At 41.4% G+C, this 19,577-nt stretch overlaps 1 protein-coding gene across 3 annotated transcripts in view; it reads right to left on the reverse strand.

The window, feature by feature from the left end:
• Positions 1-6,431: 6,431 nt before the first annotated feature.
• The window catches only part of LOC118371896 (alpha-N-acetylgalactosaminide alpha-2,6-sialyltransferase 5-like), a 45,703-nt gene continuing 32,557 nt past the window's right edge, over positions 6,432-19,577 (reverse strand). For 2 of the 3 annotated variants that reach the window (XM_035757543.2, XM_035757541.2), the window contains 2 exons: positions 12,541-12,648; positions 6,432-6,901 (listed from right to left, as the gene is read on the reverse strand). In XM_035757543.2, the coding sequence (XP_035613436.2) occupies positions 6,661-6,901; positions 12,541-12,648 (349 nt within the window). In that variant the 3' untranslated portion in view covers positions 6,432-6,660. The remainder of the gene's footprint in view (positions 6,902-12,540; positions 12,649-19,577) is intronic. The other variant, XM_035757542.2, reaches the window with a different exon arrangement.

The raw sequence follows: 19,577 nt of genomic DNA on the forward strand, positions 1-19,577 counted from the left end.
TGGGTAGGCTCAGTATTGGATGTGGGTAGGTAGGATGTGGGTAGGTTCAGTATTGGATGTGGGTAGGCTTAGTATTTGGTATTGGATGTGGGTAGGCTCAGTATTGGATGTGGGTAGGCTCAGTATTGGATGTGGGTAGGCTTAGTATTGGATGTGGGTAGGCTTAGTATTGGATGTGGGTAGGCTTAGTATTGCTCAGTATTGGTATATTGGATGTGGGTAGGCTTAGTATTGGATGTGGGTAGGTTCAGTGTTGGATGTGGGTAGGCTCAGTATTGGATGTGGGTTAGGCTTGGGTAGGCTCAGTATTGGATGTGGGTAGGCTCAATATTGGATGTGGGTAGGCTTAGTGGATTGGATGTGGGTAGGCTCAGTATTGGATGTGGGTAGGCTTAGTATTGGATGTGGGTAGGCTTAGTATTGGATGTGGGTAGGCTCAGTATTGGATGTGGGTAGGATCAGTATTGGATGTGGGTAGGCTTAGTATTGGATGTGGGTAGGTTCAGTGTTGGATGTGGGTAGGCTCAGTATTGGATGTGGGTAGGCTTAGTATTGGATGTGGGTAGGCTTAGTATTGGATGTGGGTAGGCTCAGTATTGGATGTGGGTAGGCTCAGTATTGGATGTGGGTAGGCTCAGTATTGGATGTGGGTAGGCTTAGTATTGGATGTGGGTAGGCTTAGTATTGGATGTGGGTAGGCTCAGTATTGGATGTGGGTAGGATCAGTATTGGATGTGGGTAGGCTTAGTATTGGATGTGGGTAGGTTCAGTGTTGGATGTGGGTAGGCTCAGTATTGGATGTGGGTAGGCTTAGTATTGGATGTGGGTAGGCTTAGTATTGGATGTGGGTAGGCTCAGTATTGGATGTGGGTAGGCTCAGTATTGGATGTGGGTAGGCTCAGTATTGGATGTGGGTAGGCTCAGTATTGGATGTGGGTAGGCTCAGTATTGGATGTGGGTAGGTTATGTAATCTTTTCCTATACTGAATCGTAAAAAACAGTTTGGTCCCACTGGAGGATGATATTTTTAAGAATCACCACCAAAACATCTTAAAACCATATCCCCTACAACCAGGGTCTATCCACATTTGTAATTTCTGTAATTTAGCGCCAGAGTATATCTATGTCAGTAATGGGGATTTGTGTCATGCTAGAAATTGCTGCTCAGGAGATTAAAGTGTCAGACTATGATATGGAACATTGGCTGTTTCTCCTCTGACTCAACTTAAAGAGGTTTCAAATCCTGACACATACTGTAACGCATCCACAAACTGTAGGCTTTCTAAGGGGAGAAAGTTTAGCGTTGTTGAAAGGATTCCCAAGTCAAATATGCAGGACAAGACTGTTCATTATTTGTTTACCAAATACCCCACCGTGGCACGTTTGGTCCTATAAAACTCATACTAATATTTTCCAACAAGAACAACGAAAGCTGAATTGAATGGAAATACAGTTTGTAATCACAAACTGTATTTTGTATCACCCAAAACCTTATTTCCACCATATTTCCCAACCATTGTTTATCGTCTGTATTTAACCAGGTAAGGTCAAATATAATCACCATGTCGCCCCAGAGTGTGATTACAGGGACTGGACAAATTGAGAACCAGGCTTGTTAAAACCCAGCTTGTCCTTTAAAGCCTTTCAATCCAACCGTTCCACTCCAGGGATGGTCATTGGCGTGCTGAGCACATGTTCCAGGTTTCAGGAGGACGCGGTGCACATAGCATGAAATCCGAAGGGTCGTCTTTGTGGCCCCAACCTTTTTGGGATTCCACCTCAGCACTGGCTCTCATGGTCTAGAGGCAACATGAACAGCAGAGCAGGCAGCAGGCCAATATCCTCTCAGCAGCAGCCGGTACAGGAGAGCCACGGGAGGGCCTGGGTGGAATTCTAAAACAAGCACTGTGCTCTTTCACCCATGAGGAGTGGACAGATAGCAAGCTGCGGCTCCTTTACTATGAATCAACCTGCAGGGTTGGGCTCGAATAGTATGCTCTCATCACTTTGATCGGCTCATTTGTACCATCCATGAACTATTAATGCTCTGTACTGTTAATATGCCTTTTGCTTTTTGTTTTGAAGTTTGGCTTTAGAAACAGAACGACTCATTGCTTGGAGTACTGCCATGCTGGTCTACTTGGCCCTTCTCTCAAGCCTCCATCTGCTTCAGAAGCCCCAGCAATTGTGTAGCCTCTTGCAATGCATTAGACAAGGATATTGAAGAGATATACTACAAATGTATGCATACAATACAATAACCTTTCATATTTGTACAATACAAAAAGTGACTTTTCCAAAAGATGTTGGAAAACCAGAGAAAAAGTATGTTCAAACTGTGCAGCCATAGAACAGATAACATTTTCATATGAATAAATGTTAACCTTACATACAGTACATTTTAGTCTTTGGGTAATATACAGTAACAACATGCTCTTTTTGAAACATCCAGCGAATGGTTCTGGTATGAAACACCACATAAATTATCAACCTCGTACTAACACATTCTCGAGACACTTCCTTATGGGTATACACTGGCATAAATCAAGCCAAATTCCAATAAAATTGTATTGGTCACACACAAATATTTAGCAGATGTTATTGCGGGTATAGATAAATGTTTGTACAAAATAATACAGTAGAATAGAATACAGTATATACATATTAAATGGTTAAAGCAGCATCTAAACATTATTGAAGTGACCAGTGATTCCATGTCTATGTATATAGACCAGCAGCCTCTAAGGTGCAGGGTTGAGTAACTGGGTGGTAGCCGGCTGGTGATGGCTATTTAACAGTCTGATGGCCTTGAGATAGAAGCTGTTTTTCAGTCACTTGGTCCCAGCTTTGATGCACCTGCAATAGACAATGAACAGCATTCTTACATAGGTATTCCTCTTGTTCAGGTGGGATAGGGCAGTGTGCAGTGCAATGGCAATGGCATCGTCTGTGGATCTATTGTGGCGGTAAAGCCAATTGAAGTGGGTCTAGGGTGTCAGGTAAGGTAAGGTAGAGGTGATATGATCCTTAACTAGCCTCTCAAAGCACTTCATAATGACAGAAGTGAGTGCTATGAGGTGATCGTTATTTAGTTCAGTTACCTTTGCTTTATTGGGTACAGGAGCAGTGGTGGACATCTCGAAGCAAGTGGGGACAGCAGACTGGGATAGGAAGAGATTGAATATGTCCGTAAACACTCCATCCAGCCGGTCTGCGCATGCTCTGAGGATGTGGCTAGGGTTAACACTCTTAAATGTCTTATTCACGCCGGCCACGGAGAATGAGAGCCCACAGTCCTTGGGAGCAGGACACGTCAATGGAACTGTGTAATCCGCATAGCAGGCGAAGGGGTTTAGCTTGTCTTGAAGAAAGATGTCGGTGTCCGCGATGTGGCTGGTTTTCCCTTTGTAATCCGTGATTGCCTTGAGACCCTGCCACATACGTCTCATGTCTGTTCCATTGAATTGTGACTCCACTTTGTCTCTGTACCTACGTTTTGCTTGTTTGATTGCCTTACGGAGAGAATAACAACACTGTTTCTATTCAACCATATTCCCAGTCACTCTCCCATAGTTAAATGTTTGACTAGGTTTTAATAGTCACAGTGGGAACAAAATCCGCTATACATCAATGATATTACCAGAGGCTACCTGGAACATATCCCAGTCTGCGTGATCAAAACAATCTTGAAGCATGGATTCTGATTGGTCAGTCCAGCGTTGAATAGACCTGAGCATGGGTATTTCCTGTTTGAGTTTCTGCCTATAGGAAGGGAGCAGCAAAATGGAGTCATGATCTGATTTGCCAAAGGAAGAGCGGGGGAGGGCCTTGTAGGCATCCTGGAAGAGAGAATAGCAGTGGTTGAGTGTTTTCCCAGAGCGAGTACTACAGTCAATGTGTTGATAGAACTACAGTAGCATTTTCCTAAAATTTGCTTTGTTAAAATCCCCAGCTACAATAAATGCAGCTTCAGGATATGTGGTTTCCAGTTTGCATAAACTCCAGTGTAGTTCATTGAGGGCCGTTGTAGTATCGGCTTGAAGGGGAATATACACGGCTGTGACTATAACCGAAGATAATCCTCTTGGGAGGTACTATGGTCTGCATTTGATTGTGAGGTATCCTAGGTCAGGTGAACAAAAGGACTTGAGTTTCTGTACATTATCACAATCACACAATGAGTAGTTAATCATGAAACATACTCCACTGCCCTTCTTCTTCCCGGAGAGTTCTTTATTCCTGTCTGCGCGATGTACTGAGAACCCAGATGGCTCTATGGACGGGGACAGTATAACTGGAGAGAAAAACGATTCCGTAAAACAGAGTATGTTACAGTCTGATGTCTCTCTTTGAGGAGATCCTCGCCCTGATCTGGTCTACTTTATTGAGCAGAGACTGAACATAAGCGAGTAATATACTCAGAAGCGGTGGATGGTTTTCCCACCTCCTGAGTCGGACTACAAGTCCACTCCGAATACCTCTTCTCCACCGGTGGCGTCTTGGAGCAGCCTCTGGGATACTTTGAATTGCAGTGGGAGGGTGCGAACAAACGATTCAATTCGGGAAAGTCGTATTCCTGGTCGTAATGCTGGTGAGTTACCACTGCTCTAATATCCAAAAGTTATTTCCGACTGTATGTAATAACACAAAAAAAAAACATTCTGGGCTAATAGTGTAAGAAATACCACACACAAAAAAACAAAATACTGCAAAGTTGCTTAGGAGCCAGAAGCAGAGCTGCCACGTCTGTTGGCTTCATCTTACTTGCAGCTACCCACTTCCTTGAAGTCTACTTATCCAGCAGCAGCTTATACCAGTCCACTTCTTCCAGACACTCCCATGTGGGACACAGGGAGAGGATGGGGAAAATCAGTTGGATTTTGGTGCAGGTCTACAATTTGGTTTCTGGTCTCCTTTGACAGCTCTTTGGTCTTGGCCATAGTGGAGTTTGGAGTGTGACTGTTTGAGGTTGTGGACAGTCACACTCCAGGTTTTATACTGATAACAAGTTCAAACAGGTGCCAATAATACAGGTAACGAGTGGAGGACAGAGGAGCCTCTTAAAGAAGAAGTCTGGTCTGTGAGAGCCAGAAATCTTGCTTGTTTGTAGGTGACCAAATACTTATTTTCCACCATAATTTGCAAATAAATTCATTAAAATTCCTACAATGTGATTTTCTGGATTTTTTTTTCTCATTTTGTCTGTCATAGTTGAAGTGTACCTATGATGAAAATTACAGGCCTCTCTCATCTTTTTAAGTAGGAGAACTTGCACAATTGGTGGCTGACTAAATACTTTTTTGCCCCACTGTACATATCTCCCTGGCATATTACATAATTTACGCAGCAGCATACAATACATTTTTGGACTCACCTTGTTGTGCTCTGCTCACTTGGGCAAATTTTGCCATCAAACTTCGTCATCAAAGTCTGGCATTCTCTGGATTTATGGTGCTTTCAAGACAACTGGGAAATCTGAAGAAAAAAAACAAGGTTGAATCATGATGACGTCAGTGATCTTCAGGTCGAAGCTCTAGAAAGTTCCAAGTCGGATGACCGTTCAAAACTGGAGCTTGTTTTTTCCCTGAGTTCCCAGTTGTCTTGAACTCACTGAAATCTGACATTTCCCAGTTCCGAGTTCCCAGTTGTCTTGAACTCACTGAAGTCTAACATTTCCCAGTTCCGAGTTTTCCAGCTGTTTTAATCATGGCAGAAGTCATGCTGGATTGACAACATAGCCAATGTTGAATGTTTATGATTTTAGGCTTGGAAAAGAGACCCTTAAACCCAGACTTGGACCACACACCCACTCCATGGAATAGCAGGCTAGTGATTACTTTGCAATGCTTGCAGTTAGCCACAGATTCCTTCCAAACCACTCATTGTTGAAGTTGCGATTTCCAACGTGTAGTGTAATGTTTATGTCCAATGGCCAATGAGCACAGATTCATTTTATCTATCATTTCTCTTCATTATTTCTCTTCAATAGACAAGGATAGAAAATGATTTGACAGTAGATTGTCTACTTGACTATGACTGCTAGCTTGCTAGCTAAGATTTTGAAAGTATGATGTAGACATGATCAGTCTAATCAAAGCTACTGTAGATATAGCGTGATTTGATGTCATTTTATCTGTGACCAATGACCTTGAGCCTTCTTAGATGGGCACTTCTAATGTAACTCTATGGCAGCACCCAAGGGGCTTGAATTCTTTAGCTCTACCTGCAGATGATTTTGTGGTGACGTAGTGTCCCCATGAGTGACAGAACACTGAGCCAATCACGGTGCAACTAGAGAACATTACCAACCCCTATGCTCTGTATTTTCCACTGGCTGCCCCACCACCAGAGAAAGCACTAAGCTAGTCTGAAACACCTGCATTTTGGATCTACCTTACTCAAGAAAGCAAAAAAGAGAGTTCGTATGCAGCTTTATTAACTCAATTAGATTTTATTTTTTTACATTGTTTAGAAACTGATATGTGACACGTATTAATTCCAAAACAACATGCAAACAGAGGGAGGAAAAATGTATAATCCTTTTTTTGCTAAACAGGTGAGGCTCAAAACAGGTGGTGCTCTTCCCCACCTGCCCTGAATGACGGGTCGCCACTGGTCCTGTGGACCTTTCTGTCTGTCTGTCTGACTGTTTATCTGGTATCAGGAGACAGCTGTAGCAGGTGTGTGTGAGCTGCTTCCATTGAGAGTGGAGGACGGGCTCCAGTCTGGCTGGTAGAAGTGGATGTCATACTTCTGGGCCCAGTTGGCGAACACCGTTTTCTCCGTGATGAAGCTGTGGTGGCCGCCGCTCTGGTTGTGCTCGTGGGAGAGATACAGGGAGCACTCGTCTGGGCCAGAGGGCTCATAGTAATGATATGGCACCGAGAGATGAGAGGGAGTACTGTGAAAAGAGGATGAGAAGAGAGAGGGAGAAAGGGGAATACGAAGGGAGAAAATGGAAGAGGTTGGAGACAGAGAATGGACAGGGGAGTGATGGAGAGATAGATTAACAGAGAGAAAAAGGGAAAGTGTGCATGTGTGAGGAAAGGGGTGTTAAATGGAGGGAGAGAGAGGGAAAGAGAAAGACAGAGAGATGAGAGAGATATCATAAAAATATTTCTTAGCCATGAGAGCCCTGTGCTCATCAAAGCTAGTCCCATGATCCCTGTGATGATCCTGAAAGTATTACACTCAGTAGACTCGGGCCTCAAGAGGGGCGTTTGAGCCAGCAGACAGAGGGGTGTTTGAGCCAGCATGAATCATTCAAACAGCAAAGGCATTTGATATGGTCCCATGGACCTGCCTATGGATATCAGCTTAATGTCTGAAGCTACTGTAATCCTCCATCAATCTACAGGCGGCAGACAGCCTAGCAGCATTCGGCCAGTAACCAAAGGTCACTGGTTCGGAATACCCAAGCCGATAAGGTGATAAATCTGTCTGTACCCTTGAGCAAGGCACTTAAACCTAATTTGCTCCAGGAGGGCTGTACTACTACGGCTGACCCTGTAAAACAACACATTTCTAGTCAGGATATTCAGGACACAAGCAGGTACATTGTATTTGCCAGAACATAAACATTTATAAAAAATAGTAGTAAAAGTTAATATGGAATGTTCTATAATTTTTGTAATTAATGCTCAAATAACATAAAATAAAAAATATAAATATACAATACCAGTCAAAGTTCGGACACACCAACACATTCAAGGGTTTTCCTTTATTTAGACTGTTTCCTACATTGTAGAATACTAGTGAAGACATCAAAACTATGAAACAGCACATGTGGAATCAAGTCGTAACCAAAAAAGTGTTCAACTAAATCAAAATCTATTTTATATTTGAGATTCTTCAAAGTAGCCACACATTGCCTTGATGACAGCTTTGCACACCAACAACAAGCTTCATGCGGTAGTCACCTGGAATGCATGTTCAACAGTTTTGAAGGAGTACCCACATATGCTGGGCATTTGTTGGCTGCGTTTCCTTCACTCTGTGGTCCCACTCATCCCAAACCATATCAATTGGGTTGAGGTCGGGTGATTGTGGAGGCCAGGTCATCTGATGCAGCAATCCATCACTCTCCTTCTTGGTCAAACAGCCCCTACACAGCCTGGAGGTGTGTTTTGGGTCATTTTCCTGTTGAAAAACAAATTATAGTCCCACTAAGCGCAAACCAGCTGATATGGCGTATCGGTGCAGAATGCTGTGGCAGGCATGCTGGTTAAGTGTGCCTTGAATTCTAAATAAATCAGCAAAGAACCCCCACACCATCACACCTCCTCCTCCATGCTTCACGGGGGAACACATGTGGAGATCATCCGTTCATCTATTCTGCGTCTCACAAAGACACGGCAGTTGGAAACAAAAATCAGAAATTTGGACTCATCAGACCGAAGGACAGATTTCCAACGGTCTAATGTCCATTGCTCTTCATTTGGCCTGCAATCTGAGGTGCAGTTAACTCTAATGAACTTATCCTCTGCAGCAGAGGTAAATCTGGGTCTTCCTTTCCTGTGTCAGTCCTCATGAGAGCCAGTTTCATCATAGCGCTTGATGGTTTTTGCGACTGTGCTTGAAGAAACTTTCAAAGTTCTTGAAATGTTCCGTATAGACTGACCTTCATGTCTTAAAGTAATGATGGACTGTCGTTTCTCTTTTCTTATTTGAGGTGTTCTTGCCATAATATGAACTTTGTATTTTAGCAAATCTTCTGTATACCACCCCTACCTTGTCACAACACAACTGATTGGCTCAAACGCATTAAGAAGGAAAGAAATTCCACAACTTTACTTTTAACAAGGCACACCTGTTAATTGAAAAGCATTACAAGTGACTACCTCATGAAGCTGGTTGAGAGAATGCCAAAAGTGAGCAAAGCTGTCATCAAGGCAAAGGGTTTCTACTTCAAAGTATCTGACATATAAAATATATTTTGATTTGTTTAACACTGTTTTGGTTACTACATGATTCCATGTGTTATTTCATAGTGTTGATGTCTTCACTATTATTCTACAATGTAGACAATTGTAAAAATATAGAAAAACCCTTGAATGTGTAGGTGTGTCCAAACCTTTGACTGATACTGTATATAGTATTCATGTTTTATATCTGTGTCCATATTGTCCATGAGTTTCTAGTGGATAGACCATATTGTTCAAGAGAAAATAGCCTAATTAATGAAAAAAGTACTCTATCTAATCAACAATGTCATTATTTTCAATAAATTCTGCAACTCTTCCAATTAATTACTTTTTTTCACAACTGCCAGCAGTTTGGACAAAGACATATTTACATAGAAAATACATATTTACATAGAAAAATAAGTAACCCAAATATTATGGATATTTAATGCTGAAACGCTTATATTAAACACCAAATGTATTCACTAAGTGTTTTAAAAATATATATATATACATGGGGCAAAAAAGTATTTAGTAAGCCACCAATTGTGCAAGTTCTCCCACTTAAAAAGATGAGAGAGGCCTGTAATTCTCATCATAGGTATACTTCAACTATGACAGACAAAATTAGACAAAAAATCCAGAAAATCACATTGTAGGATTTTTTTATGAATTTATTTGCAAATTATGGTGGAAAATAAGTATTTGGTCACCTACAAACAAGCAAGATTTCTGGCTCTCACAGACCTGTAACTTCTTCTTTAAGAGGCTCCTCTGTCCTCCACTCGTTACCTGTATTAATGGCACCTGTTTGAACTTGTTATCATTATAAAAGACACCTGTCCACAACCTCAAACAGTCACACTCCAAACTCCACTATGGCCAAGACCAAAGAGCTGTCAAAGGACACCAGAAACAAAATTGTAGACCTGCACCAGGCTGGGAAGACTGAATCTGCAATAGGTAAGCAGCTTGGTTTGAAGAAATCAACTGTGGGAGGAATTATTAGGAAATGGAAGACATACAAGACCACTGATAATCTCCCTCGATCTGGGGCTCCACGCAAGATCTCACCCCGTGGGGTCAAAATGATCACAAGAACAGTGAGCAAAAGTCCCAGAACCACACGGGGGGACCTAGTGAATGACCTGCAGAGAGCTGGGACCAAAGTAACAAAGCCTACCATCAGTAACACACTACACCGCCAGGGACTCAAATCCTGCAGTGCCAGACGTGTCCCCCTGCTTAAGCCAGTACATGTCCAGGCCCATCTGAAGTTTGCTAGAGAGCTTTTGGATGATCCAGAAGAAGATTGGGAGAATGGCATATGGTCAGATGAAACCAAAATATAACTTTTTGGTAAAAACTCAATTTGTCGTGTTTGGAGGACAAAGAATGCTGAGTTGCATCCAAAGAACACCATACCTACTGTGAAGCATGGGGGTGGAAACATCATGCTTTCGGGCTGTTTTTCTGCAAAGGGACCAGGATGACTGATCCGTGTAAAGGAAAGAATGAATGGGGCCATGTATCGTGAGATTTTGAGTGAAAACCTCCTTCCATCAGCAAGGGCATTGAAGATGAAACATGGCTGGGTCTTTCAGCATGACAATGATCCCAAACACACCACACGGGAAATGAAGGAGTGGCTTCGTAAGAAGCATTTCAAGGTCCTGGAGTGGCCTAGTCCATGTTGCCCAGCAACAGCCCCAAAACATCACTGCTCTAGAGGAGATCTGCATGGAGGAATGGGCCAAAATACCAGCAACAGTGTGTGAAAACCTTGTGAAGACTTACAGAAAACGTTTGACCTCTGTCATTGCCAACAAAGGGTATATAACAAAGTATTGAGATAAACTTTGGTTATTGACAAAATACTTATTTTCCACCATAATTTGCAAATAAATTCATAAAAAGTCTTACAATGTGATTTTCTGGATTTTTTCCCCCTCATTTTGTCTGTCATAGTTGAAGTGTACCTATGATGAAAATTACATGCCTCTCATATTTTTAAGTGGGAGAACTTGCACAATTGGTGGCTGACTAAATACTTTTTTGCCCCATGTATATATATATTTTTTAAAAACACTTAGTGAATACATTTGGTGTTTAATATAAGCGTTTCAGCATTAAATATCCATAATATTTGGGTTACTTATTTTTCTATGTAAATATGTATTTTCTATGTAAATATGTCTTTGTCCAAACTGCTGGCAGTTGTGAAAAAAAGTAATTAACTGGAAGAGTTGCAGAATTTATTGAAAATAATGACATTGTATATATCTTTTTTTTATTTATTTCACCTTTATTTAACCAGGTAACCAAGAATAAGTTCTCATTTACAACTGCGACCTGGCCAAGATAAAACAAAGCAGTGTGACACAGACAACAACACAGTTACACATGGAATAACACGGAATAAACAATAAACAAGCCAATAACACAATAAACAAACAATGACAAAGTATGGGGAGAAAAAGTCTATATACAGTGTGTGCAAAAGGCATGAGGTAGGCAATAAATAGGCCATAGGAGTGAATAGTTACAATTTAGCAGATTAATACTGGAGTGATAATTGAGCAGATGATGAAGTGTAAGTAGAGATACTGGTGTGCAAAAGAGCAGAAAAGTAAATAAAAACAGTATGGGGATGAGGTAGATAGATTGGGTGGGCTATTTACAGATGGACTATGTACAGCTGTAGCGATCGCTTAGCTGCTCAGATAGTTGATGTTTAAAGTTGGTGAGGGAAATATGTCTCCAGCTTCAGCGATTTTTGCAATTTGTTCCAGTCACTGGCAGCAGAGAACTGGTTGGAAAGGTGGCCAAATGAGGTGTTGGCTTTGGGGATGATCAGTGAGATACACCTGCTGGAACGTGTGCGTGTTGTTATTGTGACCAGTGAACTGAGATAAGGCAGAGCATTACCTGGCATAGAGTTATAGATTACCTGGAGCCAATGGGTCTGGCGACGAATATGTAGCGAGGGCCAGCTAACTAGAGCATACAGGTCGCAGGGGTGGGTGGTATAAGGTGATTTGGTAACAAAACGGATGGCACTGTGATAGACTGCATCCAGTTTGCTGAGTAGAGTATTGGAAGCTATTCTGTAGATGACATTGCCGAAGTCAAGGATCGGTAGGATAGTCAGTTTTACTAGGGTAAGTTTTGCGGCGTGAGTGAAGGAGGCTTTTTTGCAAAATAGAAAGCCGATTCTAGATTTGATTTTGGATTGGAGATGTTTAATATGAGTCTGGAAGGAGAGTTTACAGGCTAGCCAGACACCTAGGTATTTATAGTTGTCTACATATTCTAGGTCAGAACTGTTTAGAGTGGTGATGCTAGTGGGGCGGGCGGGTGCGGGCAGCGAACGGTTGAAAAGCATGTTGATGGTTTATTTTTAGGATAAGGCCACACAGAGGGCCAAAGATAATCACAGACACCTGTGATAGTCTAAAGTACCCAAAAAGACCAATAGAAAATGTTAAGTTTCCAAAATTCTGGTAGTTTGCTGGTAAACTTAGAAAGTTTCCAGTAATATACCATACCTTTGCAAATGTATATGCCAATTAATAATCTATTGGTACAATTGGGGTAATAATCCCTATCGGACAGCACTTCACAGAACCCAACCCACCTGCAGAAGTCCGGAGCCACCATGCCATAGACATTGACCCTGTCACACAGTTCCAGGGCAATGGCCATGGTGAACCAGCCAGTGGTCAGCCACGATTTAGAGGTCTTCCTGGATGAGGTGAATGGAGAAAAAACATGTTCAACAGAATGTACTGCATGATTCAATAGAATTGAATGTTAATCATGCCAAAACCTCCCTATGTAGTGCTCGCAGTGACATCCGTTCTGGCCAAGGCCCTCAATTTATTTGGTCATTTTTAATACCATAAGTTTTCACACTGCCATATTCCTAATTGACATGATTTGACATGAAATGACGGTTTCAAGGCCGATTAACAGCCATCAAACCGGTGCCCCCTGTAATATGGAGCCCTCTCATCTACTGAGCCATCAAGGCTAGTTTGTCGGGGCTAGACCTGCCACACCTGCCGGCCATACCAGCCCCTCGCTGGGGGATATCCCAGATAACAGCGCAGCCAATCGTGTCTGGGCTCATCCTGTGTGCTGTTGGCAACGTCTGCCAGATAGAGTGCCAGGGAGAGTGCAAGCCAGTGAGAGTCTGGTAGGACCTGTAATCGGTTTCTGCTTCCAACTCTGACTCAGCGACATCATCTTGTGAGGCAGTGTAGTGCTTCTGTAACTTCCTGTCAACAGTTAATGAAGACACCAATTATCTTGTAGTATCATGGCATATGCATCTGTCATGTAGCTGCTGGAGCTAATTTGGGTTGCTAGAGATAATCTGTCAGCATCTATTAATGATTAGTATTTTGGGTTGGCTCCCCATGACATACATGTTTAAGCGCGTCACTTACTGTAGGCTAGCTACCAAGCCTATGATGCTGTATCTGACTGACTGACTGAGATGAGCAGACATTGAAATAGCACATGCCCAACATACACAGCAACATTGTGTATTCATACCAATTGGATGTACAGTTGAAGTCAGAAGTTTGCATACACTAAGGTTGGAGTCATTAAAACTAGTTTTTCAACCACCCCACAAATTTCTTGTTAACAAACTATAGTTTTCGCAAGTCGGTTAGGACATCTACTTTGTGCATGACATAAGTCATTTTTCCAACAATTGTTTACAGACAGATTAATTAACTTATAATTCACTGTATCACAATTCCAGTGGGTCAGAAGTTTACATACACTAAATTAACTGTGCCTTTAAACAGCTTGGAAAATTCCAGAAAATGATGTCATGGCTTTGGAAGCTTCTGACAGGCTAATTGACATAATTTTAGTCAATCGGTGGTGTACCTGTGGATGTAGTTCAAGTTCTACCTTCAAACTCAGTGCCTCTTTGCTTGACATCATGGGAAAATCAAAAGAAATCAGCCAAGACCTCAGAAATGTTTTTTTTGTAGACCTCCACAAGTCTGGTTCATCCTTGGGAGCAATTTCCAAATGCCTGAAGGTACAAATAATAGTAATCATCTGTACAAGTAATACAAGTATAAACACCATGGGACCACGCAGCCATCATACCGCTCAGGAAGGAGACACGTTCTGTCTCCTAGAGATGAACGTACTTTGGTGCGAAAAGTGCAGATTAATCCCAGAAAAACAGCAAAGGACCTTGTGAAGATGCTGGAGGAAACAGGTACAAAATTATCTATATCCACAGTAAAACAAGTCCTATATCAACATAACCTGAAAGGCCGCTCAGCAAGGAAGAAGCCACTTCTCCGAAACTGCAATAAAAAAATCCAGACTACGGTTTGCAACTGCACATGGGGACAAAGATCATACCTTTTGGAGAAATGTCCTCTGGTCTGATGAAACAAAAATAGAACTGTTTTGCCATAAAGACCATCGTTATGTTTGGAGGAAAAAGTGGGAGGCTTGGAAGCCGAAGAACATCATCCCAACTATAAAGCACGGGGGTGCTTTGCTGCAGGAGGGACTGGTGCACTTCACAAAATAGATGGCTTCATGAGGGAGGAAAATGATGTGAATATATTGAAGCAACATCTCAAGACATCAGTCAGGAAGTTAAAACTTGGTCGCAAATGGATCTTCCAAATGGACAATGACCCCAAGCATACTTCCAAAGTTGTGGCACAATGGCTTAAGGACAAAGTCAAGGTATTGGAGTGGACATAACAAAGCCCTGACCTCAATCCTATAGGACATGGGCAGAACTGAAAAAGCTTGAGCGAGCAAGGCGGCCTACAAACCTAACTCAGTTACACAAGCTCTGTCAGGAGGAATGGGCCAAAATTCACCCAACTTATTGTGGGAAGCTTGTGGAAGGCTACCCAAAACGTTTGACCCATGTTAAACAATTTAAAGCCAATGCTACCAAATACTAATTGAGTGTATGTAAACTGACCCACTGGGAAAGTGATGAAAGAAATAAAAGCTGAAATAAATAATTCTCTCTCATATTATTGTGAAATGTCACATTCTTAAAATAAAGTGGTGATCCTAACTGACCTAAGACAGGGAATTTTTACGAAGATTAAATGTCAGGAATTGTGAAAAAAACGGAGTTTAATTTTATTTGGCTAAGGCGTATGTAAACTTCCGACTTCAACTGTATTCAAATTGTATTGTGCTGCAAAGTGGGATTCAAATGTACTATTATTTTGTTTTTAAAGATGAATAGAAATTAAATAACTAAAATATAGTCGTTGCGCAAGTATTCAGCTCCCTGAGTGAATACATGTTAGAAACACCTTTGGCAGCAATTACAGCAGTGAGTGTTCTTGGATATGTCTCTAAGCACTTTACACACCTGGACTGTGCAGTATCAGCCCTTTACTCTTTTCATAACTCTTCAAGCTCCTTCAAGATGTTGGGGATCATGGATAGACAGCTATTTTCAAATCATGCCATAGATTTTCAATCAGATTTAAGTCAAAACTCAGAAACATTCACTGTCTTCTTGGTAAGCACCAGGGATGATTTGGCCTTGTGTGTAGGTTATTGTCCTGCTGAAAGGTGAATTCATCTCCCAGTGTGTGTTGGAAAGCAGATGAAGCAGGTTTTTCTCTAGTTTTTTCACTGTGCTTAGCTCCATCCCATTTAATTTTATCCTGAAAAACTCCCCAGTTTTGCTGATGTCAAGCAAACCCATACCATGATGCAGCCACTTGAAAATAAGGAGACCGTTACTCAGTGATGTGTTGTATAGGATTACAAATACAAAGCTTTGCATTTAGGCCAAAAAGTGCATTTCTTTTCTTATTTTTTTTCAGTATTACTTTGTTCATTTTGTTGCACACAGGATGCTTGTTTTGTCATATTTCTATTCAGTATATTTGTACTCTTATTTTCACGCTGTCCTTCAAGTCATTATTGTGGAGTTGCTACAATGTTGTTGATCCATCCTCAGTTTTCTCCCATCAAAGCCATTGAACTCTGCGACTGTGGCCAATGGCCTCATGGAGCAGTTCATTCCTTTCCTGCAGCTCAGCTCAAGAGGATGACTGTATCTTTAATGTGTCTGGGTGGTTTAATACATAATCCACAGCATAGTTATTAACTTGACCAGGCTTAAAGAGATATTCAATGTCTGATTAGTTATTGTTACCCATCTACCAATCACTGCGCTTCTATATCTGTCACGACTCCTACCGAAGGTGACTCCCCTTCCTGTTCAGGTGGCGCTCAGCGGTTGTCGTCACCGGCCTACTAGCTGCCACTGATCCTTTTTTTCCCCTTGTCTGTTTATTAGTTACACCTGTGTTTAATTAGGTTTATTAGTGGGGCTTTATTATCCAGCCGGCCCGCCTACTGGGTGTGCGGGATTATTCTCTGTGTACGACTGTAGGTCACGGTTGTCCGTGTATGTGTGTATTTTCTGGACTGCATTTGTTTGGGTTGGCGTCGGTGTCACCTGTGTGGTGAATTAAATGTATCGCTACCCTGAACTCTCTGTTTCCTGCGCCTGACTTCTTCCTCCACTACACCCCGGGCATTACAATATCAGGCTTTTATGAATTTGTCAACCCCTATTAGTATTACATGATTTGTTAAGCCACATTTTACTCCTCCATTTTAGATATCAAATTTGTTTTCATTTAAAACAATAAAAAATTCCATTTTGACATTACAAAGTATTTAGAGGAGAATGTTGACCAATTTTTTTCTCTCGATTAAATCAATTGTAATCTCATTTGTAATACAATAAAATGTGAAGAAATCCAAGGGTATGAATACTTTTGCAATGCACTGTAGCTGTTAACTTTTCACCACATTGTGTGCAACTTTGTGCTGAGGTAAAAACAGCACTTGCTATCAGGTTGTCGCAATGTTGTTCTTGTTTCTTCTTCTACCTCTTCCATTCCCAACGTGATTCAGCCATTGTGTATTGTTATTGTGCTTTCAGATAGTCTTAGAAGCTCTCTCTAGCTGCATCGTACACTTCATTTGGACTCTCATATCCCATTGGATCTACAGTAAATCCTCCTGAGTATTAACATATATTCAGACTGCTTTGAACTAAATCCCATTTAAGGATACTGTGATATGTTTGGTGGTTGTTGGGATTTATTAATTGGTCTTTTGTTAAGAGCGTCAAAAATGCTCCACGGCAGCTTTAAAATTAGAATGTGTACAGTTGAAGTCGGAAGTTTACATACACCTTAGCCAAATACATTTAAACTCAGTTTTTCGCAATTCCTGACATTTAATCCTCGTAAAAATTCCCTGTCTTAGGTCAGTTAGGATTCATGCATGATTCATGTATGACATGCATAAGACCAACATGCAAGGAATTAAATAATAATAATAATTATTATTATTATTATATTAACTCTACTTCTGCATGCTTATTAAATCAAATAAAAGTTTATTGGTCTCTTACACAGTTTAGCAGATATCATAGCGGGAGCAGCAACATGCTTATGTAACTAGCTCCTAACAATGCAGTATTGTAACGGCGTTCGTCTGTCGAAAGAGAGTCGGACCAAAATGTGGCGTGGTGGTTACTCATGTTCTTTAATGAAAAAACAACGATACATGAAATAACTAAATATACAAAAACAACAAACGAAACGCGAAAACCTATACAGCCTATCTTGTGATAACAAAACAAACACAGAGACAGGAACAATCACCCACAAAAACACTCACAGAATATGGCTGCCTAAATATGGTTCCCAATCAGAGACAACGATAAATCACCTGACTCTGATTGAGAACCGCCTCAGGCAGCCATAGACTAATTAGACACCCCACAAAACCCCAAGACAAAAAACACACCACAATAACCCATGTCACACCCTGGCCTGACCAAATAAATAAAGAAAACACAAAATACTAAGACCAAGGCGTGACAAGTATAGTGTCCAACAAGTTCACAAATATTTGACATTATACAGCATTGTTAGGAGCTAGTAACATAAGCATGTGGCTTCTCCTGCTATAATATCTGCTAAACTGTGTAAGCAACCAATAAGCTGTTATTTGATTCTAACCATGTCAGGATTTGGCCAGGGTTGTTCCGGTTTTTGGTCACTAGATGCCCCCATTGTGCCTTTTGACCTTTTGTTTTCCCTTGATCCCCATTATTATTTGCACCTGTGCCTCGTTTCCCCTGATTGTATTTAAACCCTTTGTTTTCCTCAGTCCTTTGCTCTGTGTTTGTATGTTAGCACCCAGCCCTAGTACTCTGTGAACTCTTGTTGATCCCGGTGGACTCTCTTGTGGAATTCTGTTTTTTGTTCTTGTTTGTTTGTTTTTGAGTATTTTTTTAGGCTTTTTGTGCTATACCTTCCACCTTGTGGATTTACCTTTTTGTCTTGGAGGATTACCTTTGTTCTTGTGGAATTCCTTTTGAGGTTGTGGAGTTACATGTTTTCCTGAAGAACTTCACTTTTTACTTCATTAAATACACCGTCTCAAGTACTGCTGTGTCTGCCTCATCTTCTGGGTTCTGCCAACTATTCGTGGCTCAGTTGGTTAAGTGACTGTTTCTCACTCCGGAGACCCGGGTTCGTAACCGGGTCCTGACAAACCAACTTGCGAAAACTAGTTTCTTAACAAGAAATTTGTGAAGTGTTTTAAAAAATAGTTTTAATGACTCCAACTTGTGTAGCAGAACATCTGATTGCCCACCTCAACAACAGCCCCTACACATTACACTCCATGCAGTTTGGCTTCAGAGCGAAACACTCCACAAAAATGGCCAACTGCTTTCTTCTGGAGAATGTTAAGTCCAAGATGGACAAAGGGGGCGTTGTTGGGGCAGTGTTTCAGGCTTTTGATACTGTTAACCATAAGATTCTCATCACAAAATGATCCAAGTTCAACTTTTCCCCTGATGCCTTGAGATGGATGAAATCATAACTTGAAGGCAGAACTCAGTGTATTCAGAGTGAGCAATGAGCTGTTGCCCACTCTTAGCTATGATGTGGGAGTACCCCAACGGGCAATACTGGGTCCCCTCCTGTTCAGCCTGCACATGAATGATCTGCCTTCTGTCTGTACTGGGTCTGAAGTTCAAATGTATGCAGATGATACAGTGATATATGTGCATGCAAAGAGAAAACAACAAGCTGCACAAGAGCTCACTACTGTAATGGTCCAGGTTACAAAGTGGCTCAGTGACTCGTGTTTGCATCTCAATGTGAAAAAAACTGTTTGCAAGTTCTTCACAAAGAGGGAAACAGATGCTACTGAGCCAGATGTCTATGTGTCAGGGGAGAAGCTCCAGGTGGTATCTGATTTTAAGTACCTTGGCATCATACTTGATTCCAACCTCTCTTTTAAAAAACATGTGAAAAAGGTCATTCAAATAACCTAATTCAACCTAGCTAACTTCCGATTTATACAAAATTGTTGTTTGACTACACAGGTAGCAAAACTGTACATCAAATCTATGATACTCCCCCACTTAACATACTTCTTGACTAGTTGGGCCCAAGCTTGCTGAACAACATTACAACCTATTCAGTCTGTCTAAAAACAGGCTCTCAAAGTGCTTGATAGGAAGCCCAATAGCCATCGTCACTGTTTCCCTTAAGGAAAAGCACCTTTAGTAAATCCGCTTTCTCTGTGAGAGCTTCCCATGTCTGGAAT

The sequence above is a fragment of the Oncorhynchus keta genome, chromosome 22, assembly GCF_023373465.1.
Source record: "Oncorhynchus keta strain PuntledgeMale-10-30-2019 chromosome 22, Oket_V2, whole genome shotgun sequence".
Classification (NCBI taxonomy): domain Eukaryota; kingdom Metazoa; phylum Chordata; class Actinopteri; order Salmoniformes; family Salmonidae; genus Oncorhynchus; species Oncorhynchus keta.